The sequence below is a fragment of the Protobothrops mucrosquamatus genome, unplaced genomic scaffold (genome assembly GCF_001527695.2).
Source record: "Protobothrops mucrosquamatus isolate PMUCROS unplaced genomic scaffold, P.Mucros_1.0 scaffold4846, whole genome shotgun sequence".
In the NCBI taxonomy this organism is placed as follows: Eukaryota; Metazoa; Chordata; class Lepidosauria; order Squamata; family Viperidae; genus Protobothrops; species Protobothrops mucrosquamatus.
Genome location: NW_015390734.1, coordinates 5,496 through 28,914, shown reverse-complemented (window position 1 = coordinate 28,914; position 23,419 = coordinate 5,496). Strand labels below are relative to the sequence as shown.

The following is a 23,419-nucleotide window of genomic DNA, read 5'->3' as shown; positions in this document are numbered from 1 at the left end:
CAGTAACTGTTTCTGCAGTTGTTTTTTCTCCAAATAACATGCAGATTGATTCTAAGAGTTGATTCTATTTAGAGGAAAATCTCTAATCATTTTTTAGCATTTAGATTTACAACAATTATTTTGCGTAAAAATACATTAAAATACTTTTGTTTTACTACCAGTCAATCATGCATCTTTGTTGAAAATTAAGCCATTAAGATGAGTGGTGCTTTCAAGCTGAAAGAGTGGATGTTAATCTCTGAACATCTGAGTGTTCATCAAATTTTTAGTAGCTTATCCTAATGAATGTGATTTGTTTCCTTCACAGGGTCTTGGAAACTCACAACGAGAATATGAAAAGCAGGTTGTGCTGTACAGTATCCGCAATCAACTTCGGTACCGAAATAACTTAGGTGAATAAAGAAGTACAGATTTGGGAAAGGGAAAATATTTTGTTACTGTGCTATCCATACTGGCCATGCTGGAAAAAAGATCTACAGTAGATTTTTTGTTGCTGAAGTACATTGACCAATTTATGAAGGAGGATTAAGAAAATATACCAGTTCCTACAAATTTCTGTAAAACATCATAAACTATGATAGGAGCAGCTAAGGGCAAGATGTTTTTGTTCAAATTTTATAAATGTAGATGGAAATAGCTCCATCATTTGCATTTATAAACAGTCTCAAATCTAAGCAAAATGGATGAGACACATACTTTAAATAAATACTCTGGAAGTTTTTAAGATAAAAGTGATATTCATTGAATTCCTTGGATTGGTCTTCTTTCTTAATTAATTCCGCATGCCACCAGATGCTAGTATATGAGTATTAGCAAAAAAATATTTACCAAGACTTTTCGGTTAATTCTATATTGATTATTTATAGGTGAAAGAAAAGTCACATCTCTCTGCCAGTAATCTAAAAACTTCAAACCATTTTGCACCCATGATGGACACATCTTAGATAATTGTGTTCCCCATGTCATTGTACACATCAAAACCCATATAAAAATTCAATTCTGAGCAAAGATGTTGCTGGCTTCCTCTGGGTGTCGAGGATTTTGGTTCTCATCATCCTTGGCCAGCACAAACATAGAAGAATCCTGATTTATAGTAACTATTGTGTGGCACAATAGTTTCATTTTAATGGTTTAAGTATTTAAATTATGGAATTTAATTCCGGTTTTGATCTTAATTCCCTCCACATTATGGTTACGTCTTACACTCTGCATTTTTAGTATTACGGAAAATAATCTTGAATATTGCAATAGACAGAGAGATACGATATTAAGAGTCTCTCTTTGAGAGAGATGGGCAGTTCATATGGATGAAATATAAATAAATAATTTTAATAATAAATTAAGAATATAATTTTTCTTCCACCAGGCCACAGGTTTATGTATAACAACCATTCTGTCTTGTTCTGACTTTCTTACTTACGTGGATGGATAGAGTATTGTTCAGATTTGTGTGCAAGTAGGCTAGCTTGCATTGACGTCTTTATACCCCAAAAGGGATTACATTATTAACTAAATTAAGAAGACTGTTCTAACATTTCATTTCTTCCCTAGTTAAGCACATCAAGAAAGATGAACGCAAATACTACGAGGATCTATTAAAATATAGCAGAGATCATCTTATGTTGTATCCCTACCATTTGTCTGATATCATGGTGAAGGGCTTGAGGATAACACCTTTTTCATATTACACAGGAATAATGGAGGTAAGCCAAGAGAAGTACCTGAAAAAAAATAGACTGTTTCCTTCTATCGCAATGTAATGTTTACTTACTGGAAACACATGTCTAGTGTTTGCTTTTACTTAGATTACTGCTACACATTGGGGAACATTATACCCCTTGAGCTGCATAAGTATAGGCAGTCCTCAGCATATGACCATAATGGAGCCTATCCGTCATGACAGTCATAAAAATGGGTCGGTCACATGACCCAACTTTACTGCCTTTTTTGCAATGGTCGTTGAAGGTACCCGTTGTTCACTATGGTGTGGTTTTGTCGAAAACCAGAAGTAACTTCCGGTTTTCAGTAAAACTGTCCTAAAATGCAGTCACGTGACCATGGGACACCGCAGGCAGCCATTTATGCGGCCATGTTGCCAAGTGCCCAAAAGTGTGGTCATATGACTGCAGCAAGGGGCCCAATTGAAGGAACTTCAGAACTGGGTTGTAACCCCCTTTTTCTAGGTAAGTCATAACTTCGAACAATCGCTGAATGACCTGTAAGTTGAGCACTACTTGTATTCCAGTTTGGGCTTTGTCGTTCAATTTCTCCAATCAAGGAAGCATGTATAATGGGGAAGAGGTTGAATTGGCAATTGGTTGTTGTAGCAGTTAATGCCCAGTTCTTTTCTAGTGACAATAGTTTGATACAGAGATCTTCAAACTTGGCCCTTTTATGACTTGTGGACTTCAACTCCTAGAATTCCTGGCTGAGGAATTCTGGGAGTTGAAGTCCACAAGTCATAAAAGGGCCAGGTTTGAAGAACCCTGGTTTAATATAAGAGGATTTGCAGTACATACTGATACAGCATCAGTATACAGCTATGAAGCTTAAAAAGTACAGTCATTGAAACTGAGCCTGCATTTTTTTTCTTTCCATAAAGGACATAATGAACAGTGAAAAAAGTTATGATTCATTGCCTAATTTTACCGCGGCAGACTGTAAGTATAAATTTACATTATGTTTACATGGGTTAAATAAATGCCTATTTCTTTTTTCAAAAGAATTTGCTGGTTTCCAAAGCCCAGCTGCCTGATAGTTCCTTTTTTTTTTTTTTTGAAGTTGTAACACTTGTTTAAGAGAGTAAATCTGTCATCTGAAAACAGAACAAAAGAGACAGTGATAAGAGAATAACATCGAGAAAGTTAACAAAATAAATTTCCTGCATATCTCAGCTGTAAGCCATAATAATTATATTTAGATTATTTAGGTTGTTCTAGTGTAGTCATTTTGCAGTCCATAACATGGCTCTTAACAGAGTTAGCTGTTAACAGAGCATTAAAGCAATTACTCTGAGTAATGTTTCTGTCTTTGTTTAGTTTTCTGATTATCTAACATTCTAGTTAGATTGCTATAACTTGTAATAAATGTTTTTACAGGTATACCCATTCTCCTTTCTAATGCACAAATATAGAACTTGGACTAAAAGCTCAGAATTCCAGGACAAGCTTTCAAAACAGTGCTTATCTTGGATAAAAGCTGTTACAAGTATATATATATATATATATATATATATATATCTTGTTTGAAATCTTTCAGTTGTAGGATAATTAAGAAGGCCTTCTTTGTTCCAACTCAGTAGTGACTGCTTTCAAACATAGCTGTCTTTCAGATAAAGTTCTTATATAACTTTTGAATCAAGGAGGAACTTAACTGATGTTTAGATTACATGCTAAAAATGCATGATAATTCCAGACAAAATGCTCGTTTTCAGCCAACCAGAATATAATGACTATCTTCAACTGAATGTTATTCAATGACAAATGAAATTGTTCAGATAAATCTACTGTTTTTGCCCATTTAAGGGTACCTTTTTTGTTATAAGCAGAAAAAATGGCAGCAATGCTGCATATTAGTAATATTTTTTCTCAAAATAGGTTTCCAAATATAATTCTGTTTTTAAGTGATTTATCTTTTTTCTCTCCCAGGCTTAAGGCTTCTTGGCATAGGAAGAAACCAGTATATTGATCTGATGAACCAATGTAGGTCATCAAAAGTATGTATTCTGTTTTCTCCATTTGACCTACTATTGACCTCTTGTTTAGAGGTTGATATTAAAACAAGTATGTTCATACTTTTGAGCACCCATACTGTGCCTAGCCAGCTTTTTTTGCAACCTAAAAAAAGAGCTTGCAGATTTCCAGTTCTTTGACTTGGTGAGTTATGAGGCTCTGCTATCAAGGACAGTTTGTTTTGGCAGGTTACAGTTGGCAGTTTATGAAATATTGGCTTGCCACTGTTTGCATCCGGTCATCTGTAGCCTTTTCCAAGTTACAAGGGTCATTTTTTTTATTCTGTGACTTTTCCTCAGTTTCTGGAGGGAAAATAAATATGGCAGTAAATATCCTGCCATCCTTTTGCACAGTACTGATATATAGTTATTGATTAAGAAGTATACCCTGCCCTTGAACAGAATACGCTGAAAATAAAAAGAACGCTGTAGCACTGGTCATACAATATTATAAATGTATGACTGAATCACATTCCCAAAAATGAAAGCGCTCCAACAGGAAGGCGAATTCAATTCGGCTGAAATTTTTTAAAATCTTGGGAAATCATAACGATCTCCGCCTTCCGAGACAGCTTGGAAAATGAAATGAATGCCTCGCTTTAGAGAGATTTCTGAAGCCATCAAAAGAAAAAAGGAAAAAACCCTCCCAGTTATTGCTTGCTCAGTTTCTCTGGAAAGGGCTTCTGATAAGTCTCAGTACGTGGAAAGCTTTCTTTCTTTCACTTATGGCTTTGAATGTAAACCTCTGCATTTTTCAGCTATGGGCAGTCTTTGACTTACGTCCAAAATTGAGCCCAACATTTCTGTTGGCAAGTGAGACAGTTGTTAAGTGAGTTTTATCCCAGTTTACAACCTTTCTTGCCACAATTAAATGAATCACTGCAGCTGTTAAGTTAGTAACACGGTTGTTAAGTGAATCTGGCTTCCCCATTGACTTTGTTTGTTGGAAGGTCACAAAAAAAGGATCAAATAACCCCGGGACACTGCAACCGTCATAAATATGAGTCAGTTGCCAAGCGTCTGAATTTTGATCACTTGACCATGGAGAAGCTACAACAGTTGTAAGTGTGAAAAACGGTCATGGGTCACTTTTTTCAGTGACGTCGTAACTTCAAACGGTCATTAAATGAACAGTTCTAACTTGAGGACTACCTGTACATCCTAAAATGAATTGGCAGCTAATAAAATTATTTCAACATTGGCTAAGAAGAGCTCTCTAACGATGGCGATAGCAAGTCCCATGTATGATACAGTAGAGTAAGGAGAAAAGGGCATTTAACGTGACCAGCAAAGGCAGGGTCTTCCAGCACGATCAGCTCCAAGGGTTGAAGGGATTATAAGGGTTGGTATTATCATCCTTAATAATTAAAGCAGTGTTTAATAAATTATTTTCATAGAATGCCTGGGAGTCGATGACCAATCTAAAACTTCACAAAGGGGTCAGTGAGTTTGAGTACCCCGATGCAAGGCTTACTTTGTAGGTTCTGTAGACCTCTGATTGGTAAATGGCCTATCCCAGGGGTAGGCAACCTTGGCTCTTTTATGACTCGTGGACTTCAACTCCCAGAATTCCTGAGCCAGCATTGCTCAGCTTGGAAACTTCTCCCTTTCCCCTCAGCATGGCTGGCTCAGGAATTCTGGGAGTTGAAGTCCACGAGTCATAAAAGAGCCAAAGTTGCCTACCCCTGGCCTATCCCTATGTATTTATTATCATTGTCTTTGCCTTATGTCAGTGATGGCGAACCTTTTAGAGAGGAGAGGGGAGAAAGGGGAGGAGAGTGGTGAAAGAAAGAGAAGAGGAGAGGAGGAAGAAGAGGGAAGTAGGGAAGAAAGAGAAGGAAGGGAAAAAGAAGGTAAAGAAGAAGGAGTGTGGATACAGTGAAAGGGGAAATGGGCGAGCAACACCAAAAGTCATGTGTATGTATTTATTTCATTTTATTAAAAGTATCTTATATATAAGAATGTAAAAAGAATGTATGTTAACATCTGATAAATATCACGGTATATTTATGGGGGAGAGTTTGGAAAAATAAAAAATTATTTAAAAAAAAGGAATTCTGGGAGTTGAAGTCCACGAGTCATAAAAGAGCCAAGGTTACCTAACCCTGGCCTATCCCTTTGTATTTATTATCATTGTCTTTGGCTTATGTCAATGATGGCGAACCTTTTGGAGACCGAGTGCCCCAAAACTGGCCCTGCCCCCGCTCCACCCCCCTGCCCTTCTCCCACTCTGCCCCCCCATCCCCCGCCCCGCCTGCCCACAGGACCACTCACCGCCTCCAGGGCCCGCTGCAGATCGCCCAGGCAGCCCAGCAGCGCTATGGCGGCCACACCTTCTGCCTGCGGCCTGCAGCATCAGCTGCATGATGGGGTGTGAGGGCAGAGTCTTGTCTACGCTGCCTGGCTGCCATGTCCTTGGCTGCGCTGCCCCATGTGGGCCACGCTCGAGGGCGAGTCTCCTTCAGGGGGGCTGCTGGAGAGGAGGGGGTCGTGGGGGGAGGCAAGGCTGGGGCAACGACACGTGTGCCCACAGGGAGGGCTCTGTGCCATAGGTTCGCCACCACTGGCTTATGTAAAAGGTAAAGAAATACTTTTTCTCAGATGGATGCATCGGCTTCAGTTAAAAAGAACTTAGATTTATGTGGGCGAAACTGAAATACGAACCAGAACCTACTACAGTTGCTCACTTTCAGTCTACATCAAGAGGTCTCCAAACTTTGCAACTTTTAAGACTTGTGGACTTCAACTCCCAGAATGGTGTGCTTAACAATTTGAGTGTTCTGCATTTGAAAACATAAATTTCTTCTTAAACCGTTTCAGAAATTTTTTAGAAGGAAAACTGCCCGTGACCTGCTACCCATGAAACCAGTAGAAATTGCCATTGAAGCTTGGTGGGTGGTACAAGCCGGTTATATCACAGAGGATGACATTAAGGTATAAATAAAATAATTTTTGTAGCTCAGTTAGATTTAGGCTTTGCAGGTGGACTGCTAAAGGGTTTATCTCCATTTCCAGGTCATGAACATAAAAACATGGCCTGTTATGATCAGCAACTTTTCTTTTGGTGAATTACGTTTGATAAAGTTGCTTGAAAATTACAGCAGTAATAAGCTGTGGCTTGTGTTTAATTTCATAAACTAATTGTGTAGTGTTTGAAAAAGAATCTTTTATCTATCTATACTTTCCTACAAAGTACAATTTCATTGAGTGATCCTGAATTAACATGATAGAAAACATGCATGTTTTTCTAGTGAAAAATTTATTCTAGCATTCAGTCCAACAGTGGGTTCTCAGCATAGGCATAGATTGTGTTCTTTGTTGCCCACTCTGCATCAAATAATTTTTAAAACCTTATGCATGCATTATTTAATACACACTTTTCTCATTAGATATGCACTCCCTGTGAAAAATCTGCAGTTGATAAAATCATTGATTCAGGTCCTCAGCTTGCTGGAGTCCTAGACTACAATGTTGTTCACAGTGAGTTATGTGGTTTTTTTCCTTCCAAACAAGAGAGTGATTCTTGCATATTATTTTTGTTACAGATTTAAGTTAAAAGATTGGAAAGCTTCCATGTTAGAGAAAATCAATGAGTAGAGAATAATTTGGGCATTTGCCTTTCTCTGTATGAGTTTTCCTTTTTTATCAAGATTATGTGATGTGTTGATACCACTTTATAATGCCTTGGTAAGACCACACTTGGAATACTGCATCCAGTTTTGGTCACCACGATGTAAAAAAGATGTTGAGACTCTAGAAAGAGTGCAGAGAAGAGCAGCAAAGATGATTAGGGGACTGGAGGCTAAAACATATAAGGAACGGTTGCTGGAATTGGGTATGTTTAGTTTAACGAAGAGAAGGACGAGGGGGGACAGGACAGCAATGTTCCAATATCTCAGGGGCTGCCACAAAGAAGAGGGAGTCAAGCTATTCTCCAAAGCGCCTGAATGCCAACAAGAAGCAATGGATGGAAACTAATCAAGGAGAGAAGCAACCTAGAACTAAGGAGAAATTTCCTGACAGTGAGAACAATTAATCAGTAGAACGACTTGCCTCCGGAAGTTGTGGGTGCTCCAACACTGAAGGTTTTTAAGAACAGATTGGGCAACCAGTTGTCTGAAATAGTATTAGAGTTTCCTGCCTGAGCAGGGGGTTGGACTAGAAGACCTCTGAGGTCCCTTCCAACTCTGTTATTCTGTATCTTTATTAGAACAGTTGATCCTAATGCTGAATCAGGTATTTGGGATTTCCCTTCAATTTGGAAAATAGTTTTGCTGGGTTATATTTGCGAATAGCCTTAATAATTTAAACTCTTCCAGCTCATGGAATAAGAGTCTCAATCATCTGAATCATGCTGCTGGAAATTTACTTGCAAATTTTAATCTATCTGAAATATTTGAGTACCACACAGAACCAACAAAATTATTTGTATGACACTTGAGAGTTTAGCACAAATATGTTTGACTAAACAGTGAAACCACAATTTAACAAAATCAATTCAGTGGATTTTGAATGAAGTTAACCAGATTTCTGTCGAGGCATCCTCCTGAAGGAAATTAAATTTATATTAATTTCACATCATTCCTAGCAATTGGCATAATGATATAATTAACCCCAAATGAGATAATTATGCAAATGAACATAACATAATAAATTGCTGCAAATAACATAATTGACAATTTAACAGGCATTTAGAAATAATGGACATAACCCCTCTCTACTGGTCTGTTACAGCAGGATTTTATTGCAGATATTTTTTCAGCTAAAATGTTTGTATTTTTCCAAGCTCTTTGTACAGTTATGAAATGTACATTTAATTCTTGTTCAGATATGTTCATGTTTGGATTTTGATGAAGCATGTTTTAAGCAAATATGCATAGGGATAAAGTTGCAGTTATAACTTTCTAGCCATTTTTGCTTTGGAACTTTCATTTGAATATGTTCAAAGGAAATCTCTCATCAAAAAAGCAACATTGTGTGTGTGTGTGTGTGTGTGTGTGTATACGTGTGTGTACATGTTTCCTAGTTTCCTATTAATTTCAATCTTGAAAAAAAAATCACGTTAAGAAGGATACTTTAGAGCTGTGTTTCTCAACCTTGGCAACTTTAAGATGTTTGGATTTCAAATCAAAGAATTCTTAAAGTTAACTTTAAGATGTCTTAAAACCCAAACATCTTAAAGTTGCCAAGGATGAGGACACTGCTTTAGAGAATGAGTTTTGTGTCTCTCAGATCTGTGCCACAGATGTATCCTGTCTTAATAGCATCTCTATGCAATACTGTGCCATGCATGCAGTAATTTGGATTAATTTTCAAAGGAGCAACTGGATTTAATTTGAATTAGAGAAAAATGTGAACATAACTGTCAGTATCCCATGTACCATTTTCTGAAATCTGCCTCACTTTCTTCGTTTCTCAGCACAACAGACTGAAGACACTGCATGAGAATCTGTTGTGATAATGGGGTTCTTTTTTTTGTATCCATAGGCTTATATAACAAGGGGTTTATCTACCTTGATGTACCAATATCCGATGACAGTTGCATAGCAGGTGCGTATAACTGTTTTTAAAAGAAACCTGTTCAGTATACTGATAACAATTAAACACGTAATAGTTTAACTGACTTAATATCCCAAAGGAGCTTTTTCAAAAGGCGACTGGACTTCCTTTGTTTTTTCTGAAAGATTTTTCGCTTCTCATCCAAGAAGCTTTTTCAGTTCTTACTGGAGAACTGAGCTGTCAGAACTGAAGAAGTTTCTTGCGTGAGAAGCGACACGTCTTCAAGGAAAAACAAAGGAAGCCCAGTTGCCTTTTGAAAAAACTCCTTTGGGACAATTATAACCTGGACGACTGAGAAACTCTATAGACCAACAGCCTCCATCCTTTCTGGCTTTGCGGACTGGCGGGGGGGGAAAGAGGGGATGGTTCCACGGAAGAAGTGGGTGAGTGTGCTTGCGTGTGCAGCTCCATTTGTATGAGAGGCGGGCACACACACCTGCTGCTCACACAAATGGAGCTGACCGTGCGAGAGTGATCGCCTGCTGCTTGTGCAAGTGGGGCCGCGCACACAAGCACGGGTCCCCACCACATGTGCGGCCGGGTTCCAAACGGGCCACAGCCCAGGGGTTGGGGACCCCTGCTATGGACAATTGACTGAATAGTTTAATGACATAATGAGGCTGAATTCCAGATCTCAGTTTCATTGTGTGCCGAAAGACTTACTTTGATATGGCTGTACATTCCATAATTTAGCTTTGTGGACTGATCCTAAGTCATAGGCCGAAGGAAGAAATAATGTTTGCTCCAACCATATCTTATTTTATTACCGATCACTATATATATATCCCTTCCTAGCCTATTTGTAATCTAAAACAAATGTGAGCACATGCTTTTGCTTCATTATCAGGTTTAACAGCCGTAATAGAAGACCTATAAAGTCCAAGGCTAATAGTTGTACAGCAGGGCTCTTCAAACGTGGCCCTTTTATGACTTGTGGCACACTCGCTGAGGAATTCTGGGAGTTGAAGTCCACAAGTCATAAAAGGGCCAAGTTCTAAGAGCCCTGTTGTACAGGAATCTTACATGAAAATTTTAATGTTGAAGAGCCTACAGTACGTGTGCGTGATGAAGATGTCCCATTTACGCATTTGATACAGGTAGTCCTCAGGTTACAGCCATTCGCTTAATGACCTTTCGTAGTTATAATAGCACTGAAAAAAGTGAATTATGATCGTTTTTCACACTTAGCCACCATGGCAACATCCCCATGGTTGCATTGTCTTGGGGGTCACATAATCACCTTTTACGACCTTCTCTACAAGCAAAGTCAATAGAGAAGCCAGATTTACTTTACAACCGTGTTAATAGCTTATCAAGTGTAATGATTCACTTAACCACCACTGTGGCAAGAAAGGTCGTAAAATGGGGCAAAACTCACTGAATAACTGCCTGGCTTAGCCACAGAAATGTTGGGCTTCATTTTGGTTGTAAGTCAAGGACCTCCTGTATTTGGTAAAGTTACAAGTAGAAAAATAAGTGTATCTCATTCGCTTATGAAAGTCTCTGTCCCTTCTGAAAGAGAGAAGCAGGAATTCTATTGTATATTCTTACTTTGGTAAATGGCACTTCTTGTTATACTTAACAATATCCTTAAAAACATAGCTTTTCTTTTCAGTGCCTCCACTTGAAGGATTTGTGATGAACAGAGTTCAGGGAGATTATTTTGAAACTCTGCTGTACAAGATATTTGTCTCCATAGATGAGCACACAAATGTTGCAGAGGTAAGTCATTATTTAAATACTACTCTGAGGCTGTAAACCAGCACCTGACCTGCTCAGAAGCTTTTATTTATTTATATTTTTTATTTAATTTTTCTTTAATTTATATTGCATTGTATTTTAATTCCTGTAACTCCTGTAATTCCCAGAGTCCCATGGATGAAATGAGCAACTGCATGAATATAAATTGTAAAAATATAAATAAACAAACAATTGGTTGTTGTAGTTGATTGGCAACTGCTACCAGCTCTGCAGTCATCCTTCTTTAGCCCTTCGTAGGTGTGATGGCCCAGGGCACAGCACAAAGGCAATGCAGACAGCTGGCAATGTAAACAGTTCTTTAATGGTTGCAAATTTCTTCCAAATACTCCCACATTAGCTGGCAAGCCTCCAACCCAAATACACACACACACCTTCTAGCCGACTCTGGCTGAAGGCAGTTTCAGTACAGCTTGATCAGTATACGAATGTCCTCAAGGCCATAAAGATAACAAAACAAAACATCGACTTAATGAGTCCGCGTAAATCTCAGCTTGCCTGCACAGTTTGCAAAGAGAGAAGTCAAAATGCAGTCTGAGTTCGTAATTCAGGAAGGTTTTCCAACAAAGGCATAAAACAAGAGCAACAATACACAACTTTCCCAAGATTCAACTTTTTTTTTTTAATTGACAGTGAAAAACACAAAACTTTGAAAACAAACAATACAGAAAACGAGCCTCTGGAAAAATAACATCTTATGACTCAGTCATCCCCAAAGGGACCTGCTACTAAGTCTAATCCAGGGGTGGGCAATCTTGGCTCTTTTATGACTCGTGGACTTCAACTCCCAGAATTCCTGAGCCAGTCACGCTGAAGAGAAATGGAGAGGTTTCCATGGTGAGCCATGCTGGCCCAGGAATTCTGGGAATTGAAGTCCACGAGTCATAAAAGAGCCAAGGTTGCCTCCCCCTGGTCTAGTCCGAGGCCTAGGGAGAGAGCCAGATTTTAAGAGCTTATTTATATAAGGTTCGGGAGGCAAATGGATCTCCAGGGAAGGGGTCGTTCCAGAGGGCAGGCAGGTTATGACAGAAGAGGACCCCTTCCTGGCTCCCACTAGGTGACCTTGGAACAAGACCTTGACAGGATCATCTGGTCAGACCCTAATCACGATTTATAGGTAGTGGGGGATTCTGCGACAGTTGTAAGTGCAAGGACTGGTTGTAAGTCACTTGTTTCAGTGCCGTTGTCGCTTTGAATAGTCGCTAAATGAATGGTTGTAAAGAGGAAGGCTAGTGCAACAGCAAAAAACTCTACTGCTCCACAGAGCTCAGTTTCAACTGGAGGAGCTCATGCATGGTTATCTACAGAGCTGAGCCTGTAAAAGCCATTAAGGTCTCGTGATTGCCAACTGGCTCTCTGCCTTCTCCCCCTCCCCCTGGTCGTACAGTGCCAAACCCCAAAGCCAAGTGAGCATATTCCTGAGAAGGGAGCTTCACCTTCCAGGCTTACCCAGGCCTGGTTTATAAACTCCAGCTTGTCTGCCCCATCTCTCATCAGATCATGGACGAGGATAGGACACACTGACCTAACAGCAGCTGAATCCTAAGACCACCAAGGGGGTAATGACCTTGCTTGGGGATGAAGAAAGGACAGGTCTCAACCTGGGCGTCCTCCTGGATGCTTGGCTGTCTTTAGACGATCATGTGACGGCCGTGGCCAGGGGGGGCTTTTCATCAGGCTCGCCTGATACGCCAGTTGCGCCCCTTTCTGGATCGTGACGCCGTGCGCACGGTCACTCAAGCCCTCGTTGTTTCCCACCTGGACTATTGCAATGCTCTCTACATGGGGCTCCCCTTGAGGTGCACCTGGAGGCTCCAGCTAGTTCAGAATGCGGCTGCGTGGGGGATTTTGGGGGCCTCTAGATGCTCCCATGTAACACCTCTCCTGCGCGAGCTGCACTGGCTGCCGGTGGCCTTCCAGGTGCGCTTCAAGGTGTTAGTAACAACTTTTAAAGCGCTCCATGGCAATGGACCTAGGTATCTGCAAGACCGCCTCCTACCAAACACCTCCCTTCGACCAGTCCGTTCCCACAGAGAGGGCCTCCTTAGGGTGCCGTTGGCCAGTCAATGCCGGCTGGCGACCCCCAGGGGGAGAGCCTTCTCTGTGGCAGCTCCTGCCCTCTGGAATGACCTACCCCCCCCCCCCCGACCTACGTACAACTACGGACCTGCGCCTCTTCCGCCGAGCCTTGAAAACCCATCTATTCCATGCGGCCGGCCTGGCGTAGTTTTGACTGTGTTTTGGTAGGGGTTTTATATGGGGTATTTTAGAGCAGGCTTTTTATTCAATATTTATTGTGATTTTATTATTGCCTGTTCACCGCCCTGAGTCCCGTAAGGGAGATAGGGCGGTATATAAATTTAAATAATAAATAAAACCATTTCATCGCACCATTCCCATGAGGAGCCATTCCTCAGCCTCCTGCCATCACGATCACCCCCCGCTCAGTCTCTGTTACAGAGCTGATGATGTAAGGTTGCTGTGCTAAATTGGAAAAATAACCAGAAGGATGTGCTACTTCCCCCCTCCCCCCCCTTTTTGTGCTAATGGAAAACATTTTCCAATAGAAAGCATTATTAACTCACGTAATAAATCCTTGAAATGACTGTGAAATGTAGCGCTGAAAGTACTTCAACTGTCTCATCTGAAATCTGCCTTCATATGAACCAACAAAGCTGATTTACGCTGGATCAGACTATCAGTCGAACTTTAGGCCAAGGAGCTTTAGATTTCGAAGTATATATTGTGCTGCTAAACTGTGGCTGTGTTCCAAATGCAGGAAAACTGCTGAGATTGTGAAATTGTATAAGAATGCATTTTCCATAAGGTGATACAGATTTATCATTGTGGAGTGCATTGATATCTTAAAGCAGTGGTTCTCAACCTGTGGGTCGGGACCCCATTTGGGGTCGATCGACCATTTCACGGGGGTCGCCAAGCAAGGCTGTCCGCCATTTTTTTTGTCCGCCATTTTTTCCCCCTTTTCCGGCGGGTGCCTTACCTCCCTTGGGCTGGGCCAGCTGGTGGTTGGCCTGCTCCGTCTCTGCCGCTTGCCAGCTACGCCTCAGCCGGTGCAGGGGGCGGAACCACACATGCGCGGCGCTCCAGGGCAGGGAAAGTCCTTGACTTACGACCGGTTGGGTAGTCCTCGACTTACGGCCGGTTTAGTTCTCGACTTACGACCGGTTAGTCCTCGACTTACGACCGGTTTAGTCCTCGACTTACGACCGGTTGGGGTTGCGGCATTAAAAAGGTTTGAGAACCACTGTCTTAAAGAGTCTGCTAAACACTTGAAATGTATTTACAGTTAGTATTAGAACACTAGCCAGTTGACCAGGCCGATGAGTTCATTGGTTGCTTTTATTTCACCACGATGAAATGTTGTTAAATATTCCAAGAAAACACTATATAATTCAGTCATTGGCTCTCTTATATGGTAGGCACTGTGACATTTTTAACGGAGCTGACGTAAATGAACACAATTATCAATAATCCTTACTTATTTTATATATTTTCAGCTAGCAAATGTCCTAGAGATTGATTTGTCGCTTGTGAAGGTAGGCTTCAATTCCATTTTATTGTATAAGAGAAAAGATTAACTGTTCTGTTGCTCAACTTTTCTATTTCTCTTTCTCAAAATTATTAAACAGAAATACAGCATACTGATTAAAAGGAATTTTTTTTTCCCAGAATGCTGTTTCCATGTATTGCCGGCTAGGGTTTGCCCATAAAAAGGGTCAAGTAATAAACCTGGATAATCTTCATTCATCATGGCGGAACGTTCCCTCAATAAACAGGCTAAAGTAAGTATAAAAGTACAATTTTCTACTGAAAGCAGAAGAGGACAATTTCCTCAGCTTCCTACCTCAGTTTTACTCTGTATTTATTTCAGCATTTATCCAAATGCTGTCCTGAAGAATCATAGTAGATAATAGTCAGTAATATGCATAGAGCAAAGCTTTTTAACTTGGCAAATTTAAGACATCTGGACTTCAAGTCCCAGAATTCTCCAGCCCATCATGGCTGGAGAATTCTAGGAGTTGAACTCCAGGGGTCTTAAAGTTGCTAAGGTTGAGAAACACTAGCATAGAGGATTATGTATATGAGATTATGTATATGCTGTGCTTTTTTTGTAAAAAAAAAAGGTGCCAGAACTCACACACGTCATACAACCCGCCTTGCCTACCCTACAAGGTTCCATCCAAAAAAGGTGCCGGAACTCCGTTCTGGGCGTTCTATAACAAAAAAAGCCCTGTGTACTGTATACGTGTTGCAAAAAGCTGCTTCAGGAAACCTGGGGATAGAAAAGTAGCTCTCATTTCCAACTTTTAAAATTAATTATATCTTTCCCTTGGATTGCACAGGATCCCCTGGCTGTGATCCCAGAAAAAGGACACAGTTGCCTTAAATTGCAGTCAGGTGATACCTTTACATTTTTCCAAAAACTGTTGTCCATTTTGGAATCAATGTATTTCTAAAATATTCTTCTAAAAGCTATTGGAATCAAAGTATTTCTAAAAGGTGGACTGACATTTTGCTTTTTCACCAACAGATCAGTAGATGGTGTTCAAGGCAGCCCACAAACTAGCTGATAAAAGTAGTAATGCCATTGAAGTATAGTTACGACATGTGCTAAGCAACAAATGCCCAATATGGTATCTCTCTATTTCTTTCTCTCCCTCTTTGCCACTTTATCAGCTGAAAACCCAGTGAGCCATCCAAGGCCCCCTTGCCTGAATTAAAATATTGGTGCCTGCCTGCAGAAGGAACAGATCAGGGAGCCAATCTTGTCTTTGGTGGCAAATACTTCTATCTGAGGTTTTTTTTTTAAAAAATGCTCTCAATTCAAATACAAGTAGTCCTCGACTTACAACCGTTCCTCTAGTGTCCGTTCAAAGTTACAACAGCACTGAAAGTGACTTATGACCGTTTTCACACTTAACAACCGTTGCAATACCCCCATGGTCACGTGATCAGAATTCGGATGCTTGGCAACTGATTCACATTTATGACAGCTGCAGTGTCACGTGATCCCCTTTTGCCGCCTTCTAACCAGCAAAGTCAATGGGGAAGCCCAATTCACTTAACAGCTGTGTTACTAACTTAACAACTGCAGTGATTCACTTACCAACTCCGGCAAGAAAGGGCGTAAAATGGGGTAACATTCACTTAAGAACTGCCCCGCTTAGCAACGGAAGTTTTGAGCTCAGTTGTGGTCATAAGTTGAAGACTACCTATATTCTCGTGCTAGTTGTCCAAGACCTAATATCAAGAGTCTAATGAAATGTTGGGTAAGGTGAAAAATAAGGAACTGCCCCTTTAAAGAAAAACTTGGCTAACACACTGCAATTTTATGGTGAAACATAGCAAGGGAAATATCACAGACCCTTATGGATTGCATTGCAGCAGCATCAAATTTTGTCTCTTCTGGCATATAAAAGGGTTTTCCTTTTTAAGGGGCTTGTGTCCTTTGCAAACTCCTAGTAAAGTTCTCTCTGCTGATTAGCAAATGCAATTTCAATACAGTGCAGGTTCTAATCCAGGGGTAGGCAACCTTGGCTCTTTTATGACTCGTGGACTTCAACTCCCAGAATTCCTGATCCAGCATGTTGGCTCAGGAATTCTGGGAATTGAAGTCCACGAGTCATAAAAGAGCCAACGTTGCCTACCCCTGGTCTAATCCTACTCACATCTGTGAATAAAAAGCCTCTGAATTCAATGGAGCCTCATTAAACTTTCTAAACACACAGCTACAAATGTTGCCACTTAATTCTCACAAAGAAACGGCACCTTTAAATCTTTCCATTTCCAAATTCATGTTATAATACAGGAGTCAGAGTCGCTTCACAAAATAAATCAAGGTTTCTTTTTTCACTGCTTAAAGCCAGTTTCCTGAGAATTCTAATTTAATCTGGGCTCAGTGATAGTAAGCCGGAAGCTTGGGTAGTGAATGTTGGACTGTAAAGCCTAAAAAAATGTAACTCAAATCTTTGCTGAGAGCCTATGGACTTCTAGAATGGTATGCTATTTTGAGATGACCGCTCCACCCAGTGTCACAGCCTCAGATATTCAGATCAGTTGCTGGGGCACCGTAGTGGGAGGGATCTGCTGTCCTCAGATCCTGTTTGTAGACTCCTCAGGAGGCAGATGCTTGACTTACAAGATTGCAGATTAGGTAATCTTTTGATCTGACCCTATAAAAACTCTTCCCATGACACGTTTTCCCCTCGTTAGGACAACGTTGGACCCACAGAAGATGCTGTTATCCTGGGACGGTGGAGAAAGCAGAAGTCCTGTACAAGAGGCTGGCTCTTCTGCCACCGATACAGATACCAACAGTCAAGATGATCAAGGTGAGCAATTAGGTGCTGACTGCTAGTTTTATCAGTTGCAGTTCATACCATCCCGTGCCTGCCATCTTCTGATCTCTGCTGGCAACGTGTTGCAGGGATTCTTAAACTGCACCGATTCAGGAGTTGCAAGGATTTGTTTCAAACGTGCTAGTCCAGTGATGGCGAACCTTTTAGAGACTGAGTGCCCAAATTGCAACCCAAAACCCACTTATGCATCGTTGAGTGCCAGGTGGGTGTGGCCCATTGGATGGGCGTGGCCAATTGGATGGGCGTGGCCCATTGGGTGGGCGTGGCCGCGGTGGTAATGGCAGACTCCGTGGGACTAAAAAGTTCCATCAATCAACTTTGCAAGATCTTTTTTTTTTCCCGCGAGAAGTTGAAATTGACTGATTGAAACTTTTTTTTTTTTTTGCACATGGCGGCGGAGGCCTAAAGACAAAAGGTTTTATAAAACCCAGCTGAAGGCCTAGGACTGGGGCGACGGCGCGAGTGCCCACAGAGAGGGCTCCGAGTGCCACCTCTGGCACCCGTGCCATAGATTCGCCACCACTGTGCTAGTCTGTGCATGCTGGAGGCATTAAACATGGAAAAACCTAACATGCCCGCTTGCAGTGAAGGGGGAGCCACCGATTGAGAGAGGAAAAAATCAGCAATAGATTATATTTTGTATTCTTTTAAGGTGAAGATTATATCCTTATCTCAGGCTAGACTACACTACATTTGTAGAACTCTGTAGGAAGGGTGTGTCTTGTCTTATCTCCAGCTGGAAGCCGAAGGAAATTTTTATGTGCTGTGGGAGTTTGTCAGGTTATTTGAGGCATCCTGCCCAAGCAAAATAACACTCAGTATAAGTCTCTCTACTGCCTAATGTCGTTAGAATTGCTCACAGATACCAAGATTGTGAAACTCGGGATTTTCTATCCATTAAATTTCTTGCCTTGATATTTTTCGCAGCCTGTTTGTATTTCAGAGCACCTGAGCCAATAGCTGTTAGATATGCCGAGATACTTAAGGCCTTAATTCAGTATCATGTTCGGTGCTGAAGCATTATGCAGGTACTTCTCAGGTTATGATCACAATTGGGACCAGAATTTCCATCACTAAGCAAGAGGGTTGTTAAGTGAGTTGAGGTCTGTGACCTTTTTGCCATGGTTGTTAACTGAATCACTGAAGCTGTTAAGTGAAACACATGGTGGTTGCGCTGTTATTAAGACTTTGCTTGTCAGAAGCTGGCTGAGAAGCTCACAGAGGAAGCTCACATGACCCCACCAGGAGGCTTCAAACGTTGCCCATGTGCCCATATTTTGAACACATGACCACGGGGTTGCTGTAATAGTCATAAGTGTGAGGACCAATCGTAAGTCACTTTTTCCACTGCCTTTGCAACTTCAGACAGTTACTAAATAAATGGTTGTAAGTTGAGTGGCAACGCTCTCTACATGGGGCTCCCCTTGAGGTGCACCTGGAGGCTCCAGCTAGTTCAGAATGCGGCCGCACGGGGGATTTTGGGGGCCTCTAGATACTCCCATGTAACACCTCTCCTGCGCGAGCTGCACTGGCTGCCTGTGGCCTTCCGGGTGCGCTTCAAGGTGTTAGTAACAACCTTTAAAGCGCTCCATGGTAATGGACCTAGGTATTTGCAAGACCGCCTCCTACCAAACACCTCCCTTCGACCAATCCGCTCCCACAGAGAAGGCCTCCTTAGGGTGCCGTCGGCCAGTCAATGCTGGCTGGCGACCCCCAGGGGGAGAGCCTTCTCTGTGGCAGCTCCTGCCCTCTGGAATGACCTACCCCCCGACCTACGTACAGTTGCGGACCTGCGCCTTTTTCGCCGAGCCCTGAAGGCCCATCTATTCCGTGCGGCCGGCCTGGCGTAGTTTGGATTGTGTTTTGGTAGGGGCTTTTATATGGGGTATTTTAGAGCAGGCTTTTTATTTAATATTTATTGTGATTTTTATTATCGCCTGTTCACCGCCCTGAGTCCCGTAAGGGAGATAGGGCGGTATATAAATTTAAATAATAAATAAATAAATAAATAAATCTGTAGTATTTCAGACTTTAATTGCAAGAATAACACAAACCTTACAGTGACATCATAGCACATCAGCTGATTTAGAGCATATCCAAATGGCAGGTGGGTGAGGGCAGCAGAGGGCGATTCGCTCAGTTTTGCAAGCTGTCGGTCACACTGTTCGACACCATCCCGACTAGGTGGCGAGTCCATTAGTAGGATAGGCAATTCTGATTCGTAGAATTCCATTTTGACCGGTTTGATCTTGTTTTGCTTCCCAAGGTGACACAGCCAGCGTGAACAGCTTAAGCCTGTCTACCGCACACACAAAGAGGATAGCATTCCTCTTTGATTCAACTCTGACTGCCTTTTTAATGATGGGGAATCTTTCACCGGTAAGTTGACGTGCTCATCTGAGTGAACTCAACAGATTAAAACGTTCTTGGATTATTTTTATTTTTAAATGGAATCATGGGTAAAAGTCCGTTTTAAAGCACTGATTTTCACAAAAGGCATTCAAGAGGCGTTTTTTTATCTACGTTCTTTTTCGCAGCGCTTTTTAATCTTGAATTATATCTGAAAATTAGTAGCGATGCATTTTGTCTTGCAGAATTTGAAAAGTCATGCGGTCACCATGTTCGAAGTAGGAAAACTGTCAGATGAGTCACTGGACAGTTTTCTGGTGGAACTTGAAAAGGTAAAAGCAACTGACCCCTGTTTTACACAGCGTAATTCTTGTGGCAGTGATCAGAATGGGACAGGACTACTGTCTTGCATTAAAGGCTTTCTAGTTACAGCATACATGCCATTCTTCAAAATCCAAAGCTCATACCATGATCTTTGTTTGTTTCTCTGCTGGACAAAACCAAAACTTTGGGAAAGTTTCTAAGATTATAGAAAGCTAATTGAAGTGCTGGATCCAGTTTGCAGACCTGTAGAAACAACATTGCCCCTCTTCTCCCTCCACCCTATCCCACTCACCCCCCATTTATTTTCATGATATAACTCAGCACGTGGCTCTTTTTATATCAATCATAAATGAAACCCTTGATAATTGAATTTCTAGGAAAAAATCCGAAGAAGCTTTGCTCATTAAATATAGTGCTTGACTTACAATCATTTATTTAATGACTGTTTAAAGTTACAACAGCACTGAAAAAAGTGACTTATGACTGTTTTTCACACAACTGTTGCAGCATAAATATATTTATATTTATAGCACCTAAAGCTAACCTATAAAAATGTACCACAGGTGGTATCTGTACCACTGGTTGAAAAGCCTTGAACTAAAGTACTGAATTTTGCCTTCCATTTTTCATATGGTGCAGGTTACCCTAGTACTACCATGTTTCCCTGAAAATAAGACCCACTTGGAAAATAAGCCTGAGCATGATGTTTCAGGATGCTCATAATATAAGCCCCACCCCCAAAATAAGCCCCAGTTTAGATTGTCAGTCAGATAGATGTAGGCATGTATTCAGCCATAGTTTCATTCCATACAGCATTAACCTTGTGAACTCTCAAGCTTCCTCCTTCCTTTATATATTCAAGATGGACAGTATTTAATATATATTTGTTATGTATATGTAGAGTGTGGGTCTGTACATGTGTTGTATATAGTATGTTTAGGTGTGTGTCATGTATGTGTTTCACTTTGAGAGTGGACAACTAAATTTCATTTTTGATGTGTGCCGTTGTGCCCACAGTAAAAAAAAAAAGACAATAAAAGTTATCTTATCTTAGTACCGTATTTCCCCGAAAATAAGACCTAACCGGAAAATAAGACCTAATACGTCTTTTGGAGCAAAAATTAATATAAGACCTGATTATTACATTACATTACATTACATTACAGAATCAAGATCACGCGAAGTATTAGTACCGCTTTATAAAAATCCTAGTAAAACCACACCTGGAATACTGCAGCCAATTTTGCTCACCATATCACAAAACAGATGTTGAGAGTTTGGGAAAAATTGAAAGAGGAGCAACTAAGATGATCAAAGGCCTGGAGACTAAAACATACGAAGAACGGCTGCGGGACTTGGATTTGGCTAGTCTACAGAAAAGAAGAAATAGGGGAGACATTATAGTATTCCATTATTTGAGGGGCTGCCACAAGGAAGAGCGGGTCACTTTGTTCACCAGAGGGAAGGACGAGAAACAATGGTTGGAAACTGACCAAAGAGAGAAGCAACCTGGAATTAAGGAGAAACTTCCTGACAGTGAGGACAATTAACCAGTGGAACAGCTTGCCTCCAGAAATCTTGGGTGGTCCAACACTGGAGATTTTTAAGAAGAGACTGGACAATCACTTGTCTGAGATGATATAGGTTCTCCTGCTTGAGCAGGGGGCTGGACTAGAAGACCTCCAAGGTCCCTTCCAGCTCTATTCTATTTTCGGGGAAACACGGTAGGAATATAATAGCTGTGAATGTAATAGATATTATTTTTTCTTTAGAATGTCAAAGCAGCTGTGACATTCATAATCCCTGAGTTGGGCATGTTGTGTAATACTTTAATTCAATTTGCTGTGGCAACTGCATTTGCGTAGACAGTCCATATTTGTCTTCTCTTATTTAGGTTCAAAGTACAGGAGAGGGTGAAGCTCAAAGATACTTTGATCACGCACTCACCCTGAGAAACACTATCCTGTTTCTGAGACACAATAAGGACCTCGTGACTCAGGTTTCGCAAGTTGAGCAACCCAGTAATGGTACAGTGAAAAACATCTGTTTTAATAGAAAGCTGCTATTTTATATGCTTGGTGCTTCCTTTCTTGTCAGGCAACTCTGTTCCAAATATGTGATATATCATTTGGGAGCAGAGAATTGCTGGTTGTGGTTCTTCTCTTCTAAAGATTAATTTTTGTGTGGCATTAAAATTGCAGGAGGAGTGGAATATATCTAACTAAGGCCAGAAAAGAATTCAAGCACAGTGACGTAGAAACAAAATCAACCAGATATCTACACTTTCATAAAGTTTAGATTAGGGTTTGTCCAAATATTGTCTGAAAGCATTTTTACTGGCAGCAAGATGTTTGTGGAAATACTCTGTGAACTATATTTATTTTTAAGAGTAAATTGCAAACCCCAACTAGGATTTTTCATGGTGCAAAAAAAGAGGCTGAGACCCTAGAAAGAATGCAGAGAAGAGCAACACAGACAATAAGGAGTCTAGAGGCTAAACCAGGGGTCTTCAAACTTAGCAACTTTAAGACTTGTGGACTTCAACTCCCAGAATTCCTCAGCCAGCCACCATTACCCACCTCACACTTGCAATTTTTATCAATGTTGGTGTTCCATATTTTTTGCTGCCAAGTCTAGATTAGGTTTCTGTCCTTTTGGGTTAATAAAACTGTCCTTTTGGATTAATTGCCCACCCCTTCACTTGCCCATCTATCCTTTTGTAGTCTGTACCATTTTAGCTTATTTCTCATTTTTTGTTGGTATGGTTATTTGCAAATAAGTCCCTGGACTGTAGTCCTCTTAATTTTTTTTTTTAACTTTATTTTTGGGGATGTGTTAGATCCAAAAGGCTTCCTGGAATTAAGGAGAATGTTTGAGGCTGGTTTGAGGCCTTTATTTATTTATTTTATTTATCACTAACTTCTATGCCGCCCTTCTCCCCACGGGACTCAGGGCGGCTCACAGCATGTTAAAAAACAACACAAAAAACATTTCCCCTGTAAAACCAATTAAAAATCAAATATATTAATGGCTGTGTCATTATTAAAATCTTTAAAAATTTTTCCCTATTTAAAATTCACCCTAGGTCAGTCCCGCTTGTTGAAAAAGCCATGTCTTGAGGGCGGAAGGTTAAGAGATCCGGGATCGTCCGGATCTCGGGGGGTAGTTCGTTCCAGAGGGTGGGGGCACCCACAGAGAAGGCCCTCCCCCTGGGGGTCGCCAGCCGACACTGCCTGGCCGACGGCACCCTGAGGAGGCCCGCTCTGTGGGAGCGTACCGGTCTGTGGGAGGGAATCTGTGGCAGAAGGCGGTCTCGTAA

General features: G+C 41.1%; 1 protein-coding gene across 1 annotated transcript in view; it reads left to right on the top strand.

Moving 5' to 3' along the window:
* The window catches only part of LOC107299381 (protein FAM91A1), a 31,259-nt gene that overhangs the window by 3,546 nt on the left and 4,294 nt on the right, over positions 1-23,419 (top strand). Inside the window, exons 2-15 of the mRNA XM_015828747.1 lie at positions 308-392; positions 1,552-1,703; positions 2,603-2,660; positions 3,648-3,715; positions 6,551-6,664; positions 7,120-7,210; positions 9,218-9,280; positions 10,905-11,011; positions 14,566-14,604; positions 14,738-14,850; positions 17,282-17,400; positions 19,694-19,806; positions 20,022-20,108; positions 21,995-22,127. Of these exons, the coding sequence (XP_015684233.1) occupies positions 308-392; positions 1,552-1,703; positions 2,603-2,660; positions 3,648-3,715; positions 6,551-6,664; positions 7,120-7,210; positions 9,218-9,280; positions 10,905-11,011; positions 14,566-14,604; positions 14,738-14,850; positions 17,282-17,400; positions 19,694-19,806; positions 20,022-20,108; positions 21,995-22,127 (1,342 nt within the window). The remainder of the gene's footprint in view (positions 1-307; positions 393-1,551; positions 1,704-2,602; positions 2,661-3,647; positions 3,716-6,550; positions 6,665-7,119; positions 7,211-9,217; positions 9,281-10,904; positions 11,012-14,565; positions 14,605-14,737; positions 14,851-17,281; positions 17,401-19,693; positions 19,807-20,021; positions 20,109-21,994; positions 22,128-23,419) is intronic.